This window comes from Serinus canaria, chromosome Z (assembly GCF_022539315.1).
Source record: "Serinus canaria isolate serCan28SL12 chromosome Z, serCan2020, whole genome shotgun sequence".
Taxonomy (NCBI): domain Eukaryota; kingdom Metazoa; phylum Chordata; class Aves; order Passeriformes; family Fringillidae; genus Serinus; species Serinus canaria.
The window spans coordinates 52,762,139-52,775,326 of record NC_066343.1 but is presented as its reverse complement, the minus strand read 5'-3'; the positions used below and the strand labels follow the sequence as shown (position 1 = coordinate 52,775,326).

At 34.7% G+C, this 13,188-nt stretch overlaps 1 protein-coding gene across 1 annotated transcript in view; it reads left to right on the top strand.

Annotated features, from left to right (window-relative positions):
* The window catches only part of AP3B1 (adaptor related protein complex 3 subunit beta 1), a 153,978-nt gene that overhangs the window by 77,827 nt on the left and 62,963 nt on the right, over nucleotides 1–13,188 (top strand). Inside the window, 6 exon segments of the mRNA XM_018918489.3 lie at nucleotides 1,721–1,897; nucleotides 7,277–7,412; nucleotides 7,415–7,462; nucleotides 8,393–8,523; nucleotides 10,714–10,825; nucleotides 12,167–12,323. Coding sequence (XP_018774034.3) covers nucleotides 1,721–1,897; nucleotides 7,277–7,412; nucleotides 7,415–7,462; nucleotides 8,393–8,523; nucleotides 10,714–10,825; nucleotides 12,167–12,323 — 761 coding nt within the window.

The following is a 13,188-nucleotide window of genomic DNA, read 5'->3' as shown; positions in this document are numbered from 1 at the left end:
TCAGTGGAGGTAGTCCTCTGTTTTACCCATGACATACCTGTTTATATTTTTGTTGGCATATATATTTTTAGCCATGTCAGGTACAGAGGCAAATATTGTCAAATTGACTTTATTCAGAGTTGTTTCCAAACTTTTGGGAGCACATTTATTCATTAAAAATTCTTGTGAGCATGATTAGTATTTCTTTAGTAGAATACTAGAACATTTAACCCTTGTAGAATATACTTTCATAGTAGTACTTTCAAATGTTACGAGATTGCTGAGTAAGATACTTAGTATTAGGTTCCCGTTGTAATTCTGAGAAATAGATATTCATAAATTAATAATAGATATGCTGGAAAAGTAGTTAAAGCATATATAAAAGTTACTAAGAATTAATACTTTGAGAACCACAATGCTGTATTTCTAAAGCACATATATCCTGTTAATCTTATCCAAGGCACAAACTCACCCTGCCATTAGTGTAACCTTATTAATAAAGGTCACTATATATTAGTATAAGGACTAATGAAAAATGTTAGTACGAGTTTTTCTGATCCTTTTAGGAAAAGCAATAAAATTTCGTGAAGTTGCTGTGGAAACTTTTCTTTTTTCTGAATTACAGTCATTTTTTGATAGACTAGAACAGTAATGCTTTTCCCTTGACATTTCAACATTTATTGAACAAGAGTCTGTAGAGAATGTTAGACCACCACAGTCTGTAGACACTATACAAGACATGCTTCTGGGCTTTCTCATTGCATTCTTTCTTCTTTCTGCTCAAGGAAGGAGAAAAATGTTTTCAAGGGATGTATGTATCGTAGATGCAATTTTTAACTTGACGTTTAGGTACTGTAGGCTAGCTCACCTTTTAAAAGAGTATGTGTATATTATTTCATTTAAGTCTTGACTGCTTCTATGTAAACTGCTTGAAGCATGAGCTGCTGTTTCCTTCTGTGCTTTTCCATTTCGTCTTCCCTCTGTTTTTGGCATTGCTGTGCTTCTGAACTCGGCATCATACACTGGGAGTTCATCTAAAAGCTGTTACTGCCAGTTATTTCAGTGATACTGTTAAGCAGCTCCAAAATGGTAAGATCTGTGTGAACTTTTTGGTCAAAGTGTTTCAGTTAAGATGGTAGATCCCATTCAGAAATTGTGAATTGCTGTTTTGAACTTCTGTCTCACCCATATTCTGAGTTCAACTGGTCTTGGATGTTCGCAAAAATACAGATCTTATTGTCATAAAATTCTGAATAAAAATTAAGGAAAGCTAGAAACAAATAAATACATATGCTTCTCAACTAGATAAGCAGGATTTGAGAAAGCTGTATTATTGGAAACCATTTCTGTATGAATATAGTAAAAAAACCCACCCAGCTCTATGTTGTTTACACATGGTGTTTACCATAACCTAGTGGCAGGAATTCACAACCACATCTTGAATGCTTGGTCTGTGTTCCCGGATTTCATCAGCTTGTATTGTGAACATCAACACGTCACTTCTGTGTGCCTCTGTATCATCAACTTGTAAGGCCTGAGTTTTGGGTCAGAATCAGTACCTTACATTTCTGTGAATATTCAGTCTTCCACAGTGGCTGTATTTAATGTCACACTGCAAAACTTGTATGTCAATTGTCTTTAAATAGTATTTTGTTTAGCTTGTTATTGAACAAAAGACACATGCAACTATGCAAGTAGTCTTTGTGACTCTGTTAACTTAGAGTGCTCAATGTTTTCTCAGGTTCCAGTAGCCAGAGCCAGCATCCTCTGGCTCATCGGCGAGTACTGTGAACGGGTTCCAAAGATCGCACCTGATGTTCTAAGGAAGACAGCCAAGAGCTTCACGAATGAAGATGACCTTGTAAAGTTGCAGATCTTAAATTTGGGTGCAAAACTCTACTTAACAAATTCAAAGCAGGTACGCGTAAACTTGGTATTGTATATATTTAGAGTCATGGCAGGTTTTGTACAGTCTGTATAGATCAGTAATGATTTCTACTGTATAATTAACCAAACCTAGTCCATATTATTCTATGAAGAAAAGTGGAACATATGTTTTCAAGAAATATAATAGACTAAATCTGACCATCAGTCTTTAAGTGTGTGCTGGATCATAAATGTGAATGTAGTGATGAGATAAACTCTTTTTTGTATCTGTCTTCTGGAAATTGTGAAATTTTTACTTCACATAAATGGAGCAGATCTGTAAATTGTGTTCGCAATAACAGGTAGGAGATTTTGCTGATGTGATTTGATGTTTTCCCAAACCAAAACCTGAACTTTCAAGAAAATGTTGTCATTTTCTTGAAGAAGAACGTCCTTTACTTTTTTACTCAGGATATCTAACAGGAAATGCCAGTAATAGGCCTTGTTTTGTATTTCCAACAGTGCTTGTTTTAAAGATAGTTACTAGTTTCTCTTTTTTTTAAATTTATTTTGTTGGTTGGTTTGTTTCATTTAGTTTTTCCTATTTCCTTTTACCTTGGGGTGAGTTTTATATCTGTAGTAGTAAAAATAATCTAAAAATGTCAAATTACACAAAGACATGAACTTAGATCTCCAAACAGCTGAAAACAGTGGCTATAAGAGGTGCCAGGTTCCTCACTCTTCCAAGTGACAACACTGTGAATTCCATCACTGACTATGGAATGTAGCATTTTGATGCTAATTTTCCACTGGAAATCCAGTTATTGCTGTAAAAGACTGTAAAACGAAAGATTTTTTTCCAAATGTAGAAGAAATACATTGTCTGATATATATGCTTTCCTGGGTTGCTAGACCTCTTTGTCTTAAAACAGTTTGCATAGCACAGGATCTTGCATCTCTGCAACTGTGATGTCGTCTTGTTCCTTGATATTTATATTCAACTACAGACGTGATCTGTCTTAGGCTTTATTTTGTAGGGCATGTGGGAGATGAACTGTCTTTCCATGCATTCAGGTAGGAGTGAATGCTTTGCTTATACAGTCTAAAATGGGGCAGTAATAAAAGGTGACTTCTCTCTGGCAGTGCCCATCTTAAAGAAAATGCTGATTGAGATAAGAAAGTGTTTGGTTGACTATCTAAACTGTTTTCTTTTAGCCCATTATATTTACTAATTTTCCATATAGTTTTTGTAATTTTGCATATAAATTCTTCCACATCATATTTGGTCAAAAATCTGTTGCATACAAGAAGGTTATGATTTCTGTGATGTATTTTTTCCTATTTCACATCTTAATACATTTTAAATCATCATTGTAAGTGCTGCAAAACCCTTTATGCAAACACAGTAATGATGATAAAGCAGAAGAAACTGTCTCTGAGATGCCTACCAAGTGATGAATTTAATCAAAGGGTGTTTTTCTCTTGTAGTTTTAGGTTATGGAAAAATAAGTTATTATCTCAAGTGGTCAAGGTATCCACATAAAATTTCTGACAGTGTATGTTTGGTGACTTGGCTTGATTCAAAGTTCCTTTCAAACTAGAATACCATGGGTTTCCCATTAGAGACTGGCAACACTTTTCCTAAATCTACATGATTATTTCCAGGAGTAACTCTTGTCTACTCACTCAGTATTAAAATTACTTCCTGGAATTACTTCACTTCCTAAAAAGTCCAGCCATTCTTCTGGTTCATTTTTAAAATTTGATGTCAAATCTTGTAGACTTGGTTGCCCAGTTGTCAGTCTGTCCATCTCTCCTAAGTCCTGTGTTTTCTGTCTCCATATCATATCCTATGACATATTAATTTTATGAATAATTCGTCAGTTTCATCCAAAGTTAATGGAGTTGTGAAAACGTCAAAGATAAAATTTCACTTTATTGAAAAGCAGTGGTAGAATGGCACAGACACTCAATGTTGACCAAGTGGATGAAAAGAGCTCTTTCACCAGGTGAGGGAAAGGCAGATTGAACACATCTTGACTTAACTTCTGTTAAGTCTTCTTTGAAGAAAATCACAAAGTTCTGGAGTAAGGGAGACTTGCTTGTTTTACTTATTTTGTCTAAGTATGTTATTTTAGTTGCTTGTATTTTCCTGAAGTATATGGTGAAACAGCAAACACATTCACAGAAATTATTTTTAACAAGATTTCTTAAAAAAAATTAAAGTATACTTTAAATCCTGAGATCACCTCATGGACTTTCAAAACCTTCCCTATAATTTAAGGAAGTTTCAGGTTCAGTTATATCTGGATAGGTATGTAATAAAAACAGGCTTCCCTCTGGTTGTCTGTATTTTTTGATAAACTTGGTTTGTTTTTTCAACACTTAGGGTCATAAAACCTTGAGTGTGCTAGATAGCTCATATAAGAGAAATATGTCATATAGTTGCCTAAGATGCTTCTTGAATGTAGCAGAAAGAATAAAGAGATTTTGATAGGTTTCTGTAGTCTAATGTAGGAGGACTCCCTCTAGAAAAAGTCCCAAGTAGTTGTAGGGTGTAAATAGATATGTCAATCGTGGTTTAGCACAATAGCCTTATCTTGTGTGTCTAAAGACTCAAGTTACTGAAAGCTAATGATATCTAGTAGTGGATAGATAACTGTTTCTCTCTCATTGTAGAGCCTCATCTGTTGGTAAAACCTATATTGTAAAATTTCTACCTGTATTGTAAAAAGTGGGGATCAACCAAAAAATTAATTGCTGCAAATATAGGATAGGCATTAAATCCTTAAATAGAATTATTATCATTAGAAAATTCCAGAAATGTTGCTGGAGGATGATTGAATTCTAGAAATATCTAAACCTAACCCTTCTAAATGAAGTGTACAAAAAATAATAATGGGTTCAGCAATATGGGGATAAAAAAAATTATATTCAGTCTATATAATGTGCATGTCGAGATATCAGGAATTATTGACATGTGATAATAAGTGTATTAAATCACAGATCAGAATACTTTGTCACTATTCTATGAAGCAGTCATGGTATGCAGAGTCTGTCATGTTTCACCAAGTCACTGTGCTTGCTTAAAATGATTTTCAGCTTCTTTTGAGAACTCCTTTTGTTGTAAAAACTACGTGCATTTGTTAGTTTATTTTCTGTTTTTAATTAAAAATAATTTTTTCTATAAGCTACCTCCATGTAGAAAAGGTCTTCTGCTTGTTTGATTGCTTTACCATAAGAAAAAATTTTAAAATTACATTTCTTCTCTGTTTCCATGAAAACTATAATGTATATAGATAGTTGTGAAGATACTTCTTACAGACACAGAACACTCTTGCATATAATTGTGTTGAGTATTTATCTGTATTGAATAATATGAAAATGATATTTTAGAGAACAAAACAGGGAAGAGGAAAAGGGAGAGGATCATGGAGAAAATTATCCCATTAAAGGAATGCAGTCTTTCAGGATCAACTCTTTATCTGTCAAATTTCTCTTTATGTAATTCCATCAACACTCACTGAAAAAATGCCCACTGTGACAAGGCCTTAAACTTTTCCCATCCCTATAACAATTCACAGGTTAAGATCATTGTGTTTTATGATCCATTCTCCTGAGCTTCCTGCAATGACAGTGAGGAGTCTTGTCTTGTTTTACAGTGGAGAAGTGATGACAAAGGCTGCAGGAGGTATCCCTCATTTAGTTTAATGCATGCTACCTGGGAGCCCTCCCTTCCAATTCCATTTAGATTGAACAGCGCAAGTCCTGCATGAGTGCAGATTATGTAGGCTCAGTCTGATGCAGTTGTTTAAAATTTTATACCCTCATACAGAATTAGCTGCCAATAAACTGTGAAATACATATGGCAAAGTTTTGCCTTTCCCAGATCTAAGACAGTACCTCAAGGAAAAAAAAAAAACCTTTTCACAGAACCATTCTTGGGTATCAGAGAGAAAAAAGAAATAAAAAATATTTCATTGACTTTTTTTTTTAAACTATGCTGTTATATTATTCTAATGTATAATGACTAATTTATTCCAGTCTCTGGTACCACAGGTTTTTTTTTAAATCCTTGCATATGTTGCATTGGTGGGGTTTAAATTAGAACGATTTTCTGTTTACTATGTATCTCACTTACCGGTATTAATCAGTACTCTGAAGAAGCATTTTTATGTCTCCAGAAAAAAACTTCGACTTGCATCCTCAAATTGGAAATTATTAATCTGAACTTTTTTTAGCAAATGGCACATACAAAAATTTACTGACTTTTGTATATATTTTTCTGCTCACATGATTGAAACTGTTATTGTCGTAGCAATAGCATAATAAACATATATGTAAGCAAGGTTGTTTCTTTGTATAAAGCAGATAAATCTCTCATGATTATACATTTTAACCCTGTCTTATGCATCTGTTCTGAGCTGAAGTACCAAAATTTACTTCCTTAGAGTGGCATATAATTTCTGCTCGTTATCCTGTTTGGTTATTTATAAAGGAAGTGGCATATATGTTTCAAATGAATCTAGTAGATTCTAGTCTATTCAGCACTGTTGTTCTGGTTACACTACTTTATTTTTATTTTCTATGTCTCATTTTTTTCCTATATTATTTTCTTAGCTTAAAAATTATCTGAATTATTAAAATTATTTAAGACATGTTAATATTCTCAAACATCAAATTAGGAAGCGTTATTATCCTGTAAAAACCTGTCATAGTATAAGTTGCTCTTATATAAATAAATAAATGACTGATATTACTGAAGGCTTTAAGCTTCAAGAAAAAAAATGGAAGAAGTCTTTTATCCTGGTTTTTAGAGGGCATCAGCAGCTTGCTTTTATGAAAAAGTAACAGCTAAATGCACTGCAAATAATTTGCAGTAATCCAGTTCAGTGATTCATGTGTCTGCTTTAATGGGTCATAATTCAGGATAAAGTAACTGAGTGCAGTCAGAGTGCAGACACTGCTTATGCCAGGGACAGTATCTCTTCATAAAACACACCTCAGCAGAAGCAGTTTGCCAGCCCCCTAATACCCTCTGATGTTTTGATGTCCTGCATATTTTTCCGATTAAGTTTTGAGTGCCATGTTTTTAGTTGTATTTCCACATTCATTATCCTCACGTAGACCCTTCAGCGGGTTTGCCATATATGATTATTTTTTTAATGATGCCTTTCTTTCCACTTCAGCAGTTTAATAATCTAGCACATGGCTGCTTCTCAGTACTCAGCATTCACCTCCCCAATACAGAAGAGGACATGTGCTTTGGCTGCAGAATTCCATTTGCAGCTTTAGAAATGCATATTCCCTGTGGAGCAACATTTGTTTGACATAACCATTCATTTTTATTACCTCTTTAAATATGTTTATCCAGAGTTATCAATAATCATAAATAACTTGTATTCTGTTCTTGTCCTGTTTTTTTCCACAGACAAAATTGCTTACCCAGTATGTATTAAATCTCGGCAAGTATGATCAAAGCTACGACATCAGAGACCGTACAAGATTTATTAGGCAGCTTATTGTTCCGAATGAGAAGAGTGGAGCTTTAAGCAAATATGCCAAAAAATATTTCTGGCACAGAAACCTGCCCCATTGCTTGAGTCTCCTTTTAAAGGTATAACTGCCAAATCATTTGGTAAATGTTCATTGTGTAAAGGAATGTGGCAGCTTATTCTATTTCAAATACTCTCACAAATTGTGTCACTTAGCAAATAGAAAAGATTAATATGCAAGGATGCTCAGTATGCTTACTTGCTTTTCAACAAGCAAGGTGCACAGTGCATTTCTCTAATGATAAACCCTGGCAAAATGATCTATTTCTATCCATGTAGATTTTAAATTTTATTTAAATAACAGAAGGTATGTCTTTTGAGGAAAACTATTCTTCAATTTAGGAAAATAGCTCTAGGATTTTGCCTGGACTTTATTAGATGAGTTAATGTGAGTATTGCAAATTATGTGAATTTGAAATAAATTGAATCTCTGTAGGTATTTTTTTCTCCAAAATAATAATTTTACCTCTGTATTTTGCCTGTTGTTTTACAAGTAATATTCATTGTCTGTCTTCTCAAATTAAAAGGGTATCAGGCTATCTAAATTAAAAATATTCTGTTATTGTGACAATTTGCATTTTAGTTTTCATACTTACTTAGGTCTAGTTTTGAAGCTTTAAAAGGAGCTCCATTTTGAAGAAAAACTATTAAAATTCTGGATGTGTTTGTGCCAAGACATGTATATGGATTGTTTAACTGTGCTGTCATTCTTAATATTCACAGTAAAGTAATTTTTAGAGAAGCTACATTTCAGAGCAACACCTCTAAACACACTGACTGATTAGCTTTTTTATTGACCATTATGGGGGAGATTATTGTAATCTATGGACTGAAATCAGTTTTTTGACCTATGAAGAGCTTCCTAGTTTATATTTATTCCATGACATTTGAGGTAATACAATGGCAATTACCTTTAGCCCTGATTAAGATTGCTCCTTGTGGTAGAGCTCACAGTGTTTGTGTATTTCTTCCCTCCCCCGCTTTTTTAATAGATCGGGATCATTTCCAGCTTGGCACCTTGTCTCACACACTGAACAGCCGAGCCACTGGGTACCTGGAGCTGTCTGACTGGCCAGAGGCGGCACCTGACCCTTCTGTCCGAAATGTGGATGTGGCCGAGTCGGTATGTCAGCGTCACTGAAAGTAACTTTGCTGAAGGCATTCGTCAATACAGAGTATTGGCCCAAAACTACAAGTATTTAAATACTATCTGTGGGCTCTGTTGAAAGCCATTGATGCATGGCAATGTCCCTGTTGCTTCTTTTATCTTAGAATTCAAGCATCTGGGAACATGTTTAATCCTAGTTCTTTTCAATGACAGAAGTGGATAAACTTAAGCCACTTCTGCTTCATTTGTGGAGTAAGTAGGCTTTTTTCACCTCCATCTCAATTCTGATTTCCTATCTTTCATCTCCACTCTGCTGCAGTATGTTAATTGAGTGTAGCTGGACTACCAAAGTCAGAAATTAGGAGGTTGGTTTGGTAAAAATCCAAGGCTAAAAAAAAAAAAATTAAAAATACCCCCACCCCCCCAGAAAAAAAGTAGAAAAGTAATACAAACAACAAAAAGCAGCTGCCGGGGATTAGATTATGTGCGTTTTGAAGTGTAGAGTTTGGAAGAGATGAGGGTTTACATTTCAGATAATCTGAAGAGGATTGGAAAAATTTATGATAGGAAAATGTCATGTATTAGTGCACTAGTCTTGTGTTCACACATCAGGCTTGTCATGTACTAGTGATAGCTTTTTGTTACTGTAGTGTAAACTCTGAGGGAAAGACATATTTTGGTACCAGAATTGTCATTTATGTGTTGAGTACCACAATCCTACTGGAATGCCAGTGAAAGCTGTTGAACAGTAGCTGAAATGTAAATACATTAGTATATAGTGTGCCAGTGGTGCTCCTGGATGCGTGGCATTGTAACAGATATACAGAGAAAAGCATGCAGTCCTGGTAATGAGACAACTTCCTCAGTAAATCATAGATGAAATAATTTGCTTATGAGATGTTACACACAGAAAGAGCAAGAAAATTTAAAAAATAGGTCTGACTTACAGAAGCCAGTGGACAACAATCTGGCAGGAAAAGCATTTCTCCTTAATACTGTAATGTGTCCACCTTCTTTTGTACATTTCAGGAAAAGTGATATTTGTGTACAAACATCTGAAAGCTTTTATGGAAAGAATTTTAGATAATCAGAGGATTATAATTATAGGGTTGGCGTGAAACAATGTGCAAAGGTGCCTTCGTCCATAAGACCAAACCCATAAGACCAAAAAGTATTGCAGGAAATTGCTGAAATGGCATAACATCCATCTAAAACATAGTAAAAAAATCCACCTCCAATTATTTAAACCTCAAAGCAAACAGGAAAATCCTTCAACCATATTTTTTGCAAGTGTTTTCTTTAGAGGGTATCTCATTTTCATTAATTTTGTGGTTTCCCTAATAATGCATGTGCCTACATAGCATATGTGAATAAAGCTGAGTTATGCTGCAATCCACATGCAAATTTTCATTTATATCCAAAAGAATATTGGTGTTTTAAGCCAGCTTTTGACGTTCAAGAGGAAGCCAGTGTGTCTCTAGAGTTGTTTAGCCTTGCAGGTCATTGTTAGAGCCTATTTCAAAACTTAAGTCTTATTCCAGAGTAGATCAGTCAATGAGGCAGACCTGTATCACATTGTTGATAATTGATAGAGCTGTCTGCCAGTTTGTTTTTTTCTCCTGTCTTGAATTTTAACATTGCTTCTCTAGTAGCATAGAGGTATATGGAAAGAAAAAAAGGGAAATACTGCCAGTATTTCTGGGGGAAATACTGCCTCATTTTGGCATTCTCTTGGTGGTAAAAAATTACTTTTATTTGGAGAATGGCAGTGGGAGTGAAATATAATTTATCTGTGGCTATCTTGATTGTCCACATCTGTTTTCTGCAAAACACGTGGGATGATTAAGGTTGGTGGGATTATCTAACCTTCATTGTAGCTGTAGTCAGCTGGATCTAGAAATAAAACACTCGGATTTCATGTTCTTTTGGCATAGAAATTTATCATTACTGATGCTTTTAATCTAGCTTACTAAATCTTTTTCTGGACTACCCAATAGACATCTCTCACCTTTATAGGTATGTACAAAACTTCTAGTTCTCCTAATTGTGTAAAGTAAGAGAGGTTTTATAGCTTCTCTTGACTTTCTTAGATGATTTATTTAGCAGCAGCTTGATACCACTACTTTTAGTGGTTTTATTCAATGTGTGTGCATACTTTTGTATTGCTGGTTGCAAAAATAAATGTAAATTGAAATTTATTTACAGGCAAAGGAATGGACTGGAATTCTAGGGAAGCAAAAGAAGGAGAAACCTACTGAAAAGTTCTACTCTGAATCAGAAGAGGAGGAAGATGAGTCTGCCAGTAACAGTTCATCAGGTATGTGTTTGGAAAGCAACTTGTATTTTCACTGCCTGGAAAACTGTATCTTTAGAACTGTCTGGTACATACAAAGAAAAAAACATTGCAGACAAAGCCAGAGCTGTGTGTAAACTCAATAAATTGGGGGAAAAATTTATATTCACTGTATTAAATAAGTTAGCTTTTGATCTGTTTCCCAGATAAAAAAGCTGGCATGCTATTTTTATCCTTTTTGGAGTCTAATATGAGTAAGGAGAGTTTGTAACTCCAGTTAAAACTGAAAGCACGTAGCAGAAATACCCAGTTGCTTGGTTGTCAGGAGCCTTAAGTCTTAAGTGTTTTTTGGAATTTGGTGGTGGTGAAGAATTATTTTGATAGCATGTACTGCTGTGCTGATAAATTCCAGATCTGTTTAATTGTGTAGTCTTTCATGAGATTTATTCAGCAGATTGCGTTACATTATTTCTTTGAAGTTCTACATGATGTTTTCTGTTTATTATAGTGGGGATATTGATGAAGAGGGTAACAGCTGCCTATCAAGTTCAGTAAGCAGAGGTTCTTTTAACTGTTCTACCATTTATTGTCAAATAGGCAGTTCCCCAGGACAGCCATTTCAGAAGATGTTAGTTTACTTCAGATGTAGTAAAGGTCATAATTGTCACAGGTCCAGACTTTAGACACAGAAAATGTTTAGCATTAGAGACTTGAAAGAATTATCATCATCTAGTTGAATGGAAGAGAGTCATCTTAGAAAACGAAGATGGAGCTGCTTCCTTCCAGTTCCTAAACTGAGGAAATATGCAGAAATGTTTAAAAATTGTACCACTGAAATTAGTGATTTCTGAAATAATGGAAGCATATACTCACTTCCGATATTTGAATATATGTTAACTATATTATTAATTACAGGATTAATAATTTGTTTAAATCAGTGATTCAATCATAGTCACTATGAGTATTTAAGAACAGATTATCTAATTAAGCAACTGTTTGAGAAGATAATTTTGCAGCTGAACGAATGTAAAGACTAGAAAATTTGAGGTCATCTCCAGCTCCTAATAGGGTTATGTAACTTTGAAGAATCCACATGTGATTAATTTATTTTATTCAAGTTTCTAATTTGAAAAAGTATAATACTGTAGGCTGAAGAGGACAGGTTTTTAACTAACAAAATTTTGTAGATATAAGGGTAAAGTCGTTCCCTTGCCTGCTTTTGGCACAGGGTAGATAATACTAAAGCTTGCAACTGGATCTTAAAATACCAAACCACTGTTTAATTTAAAACAAAATTTTAAAGTTCTAAAATACTGATTATTTAAGATATTTAGATCAAAATCGTAAGGGCTGTTTTCATTTCAGGGAGTGGGTCTGACAGTGAAAGTGAGAAGGAAGATAAAGAGGAAGGCAGCACTGATGAGAGTAGTGGGAGTTCCTCTCCCAGTGAAGAATCTACTGACAGTGAATCAGACAGCAAAGAAAGTGCTGCTAAGAAAACATGTAGGGCTGTCAATGAAAGGTAGGTAAATGTTTGTCTGGTTTTAATTTTTTGTGATACTTGCTCATAAAGCAGTCTTCCTGTTACCAGTCTGCCAAGCCTTTAATTAGGCTATTTTGGGTGTATTGGCCAAGGAGTGATGTCACAGTATGAACCTAGTTCAGGTTTTCATTAAACAGACTAGTCTTATGTTTGGAATTAATTTCTGACTTCAGTAAAATCTTGGGTGGCTTGTTAAAAATTGATGTAACCTTGGGAGGCTGAATAAGTGATCAAATAGTTGTGTGAAACACTTAATTACCTTTTGCCGCAATTTTGCTGAGAGCTAAAATTAAGTCCTTCAACACTTTGCCATTATGTAACTAAGACAATTGATTTTTCTAAATAATGTTATATTAAAAAGATTATGATCCAAATATTAGAGGCAAGGGCTGTGAAGGGAAACGGTCATCAGATATTTAAGTGTTAGCGCTTTTAAGATTGCCTATTATCAACAGCATTATCATGTATTAAAGTATCATTAAAATTTTGAGTAATTGGGGCTAATACCTTGGATTGTAGGAATCTGTTTCTTCCACTGCTGTCAGCAAGTGGCCTCTGCAGACACGATCGCCCTTTACTTTGTAGTCTGCTGCCAGCTCACTTGATGAGTTTGTAGCTCAGCTCAGTCGTGGCTGACAGCGCTGATTGGGGCGCAGTACACACTCTGCTCCTTTTATTACAGACAGTAATTAAAGCAGCTCGCCTTGCCACTTCCATAACAAACACAGCATAATGCCCTAATTATGACTTTATTAATTTAAGTCAGGATTTAATGATTTTAAAAGTGATTTATATTGTTTTTCCTGTTCAGAACAAATGAAATCTGTAGGTTAAATTAATACAG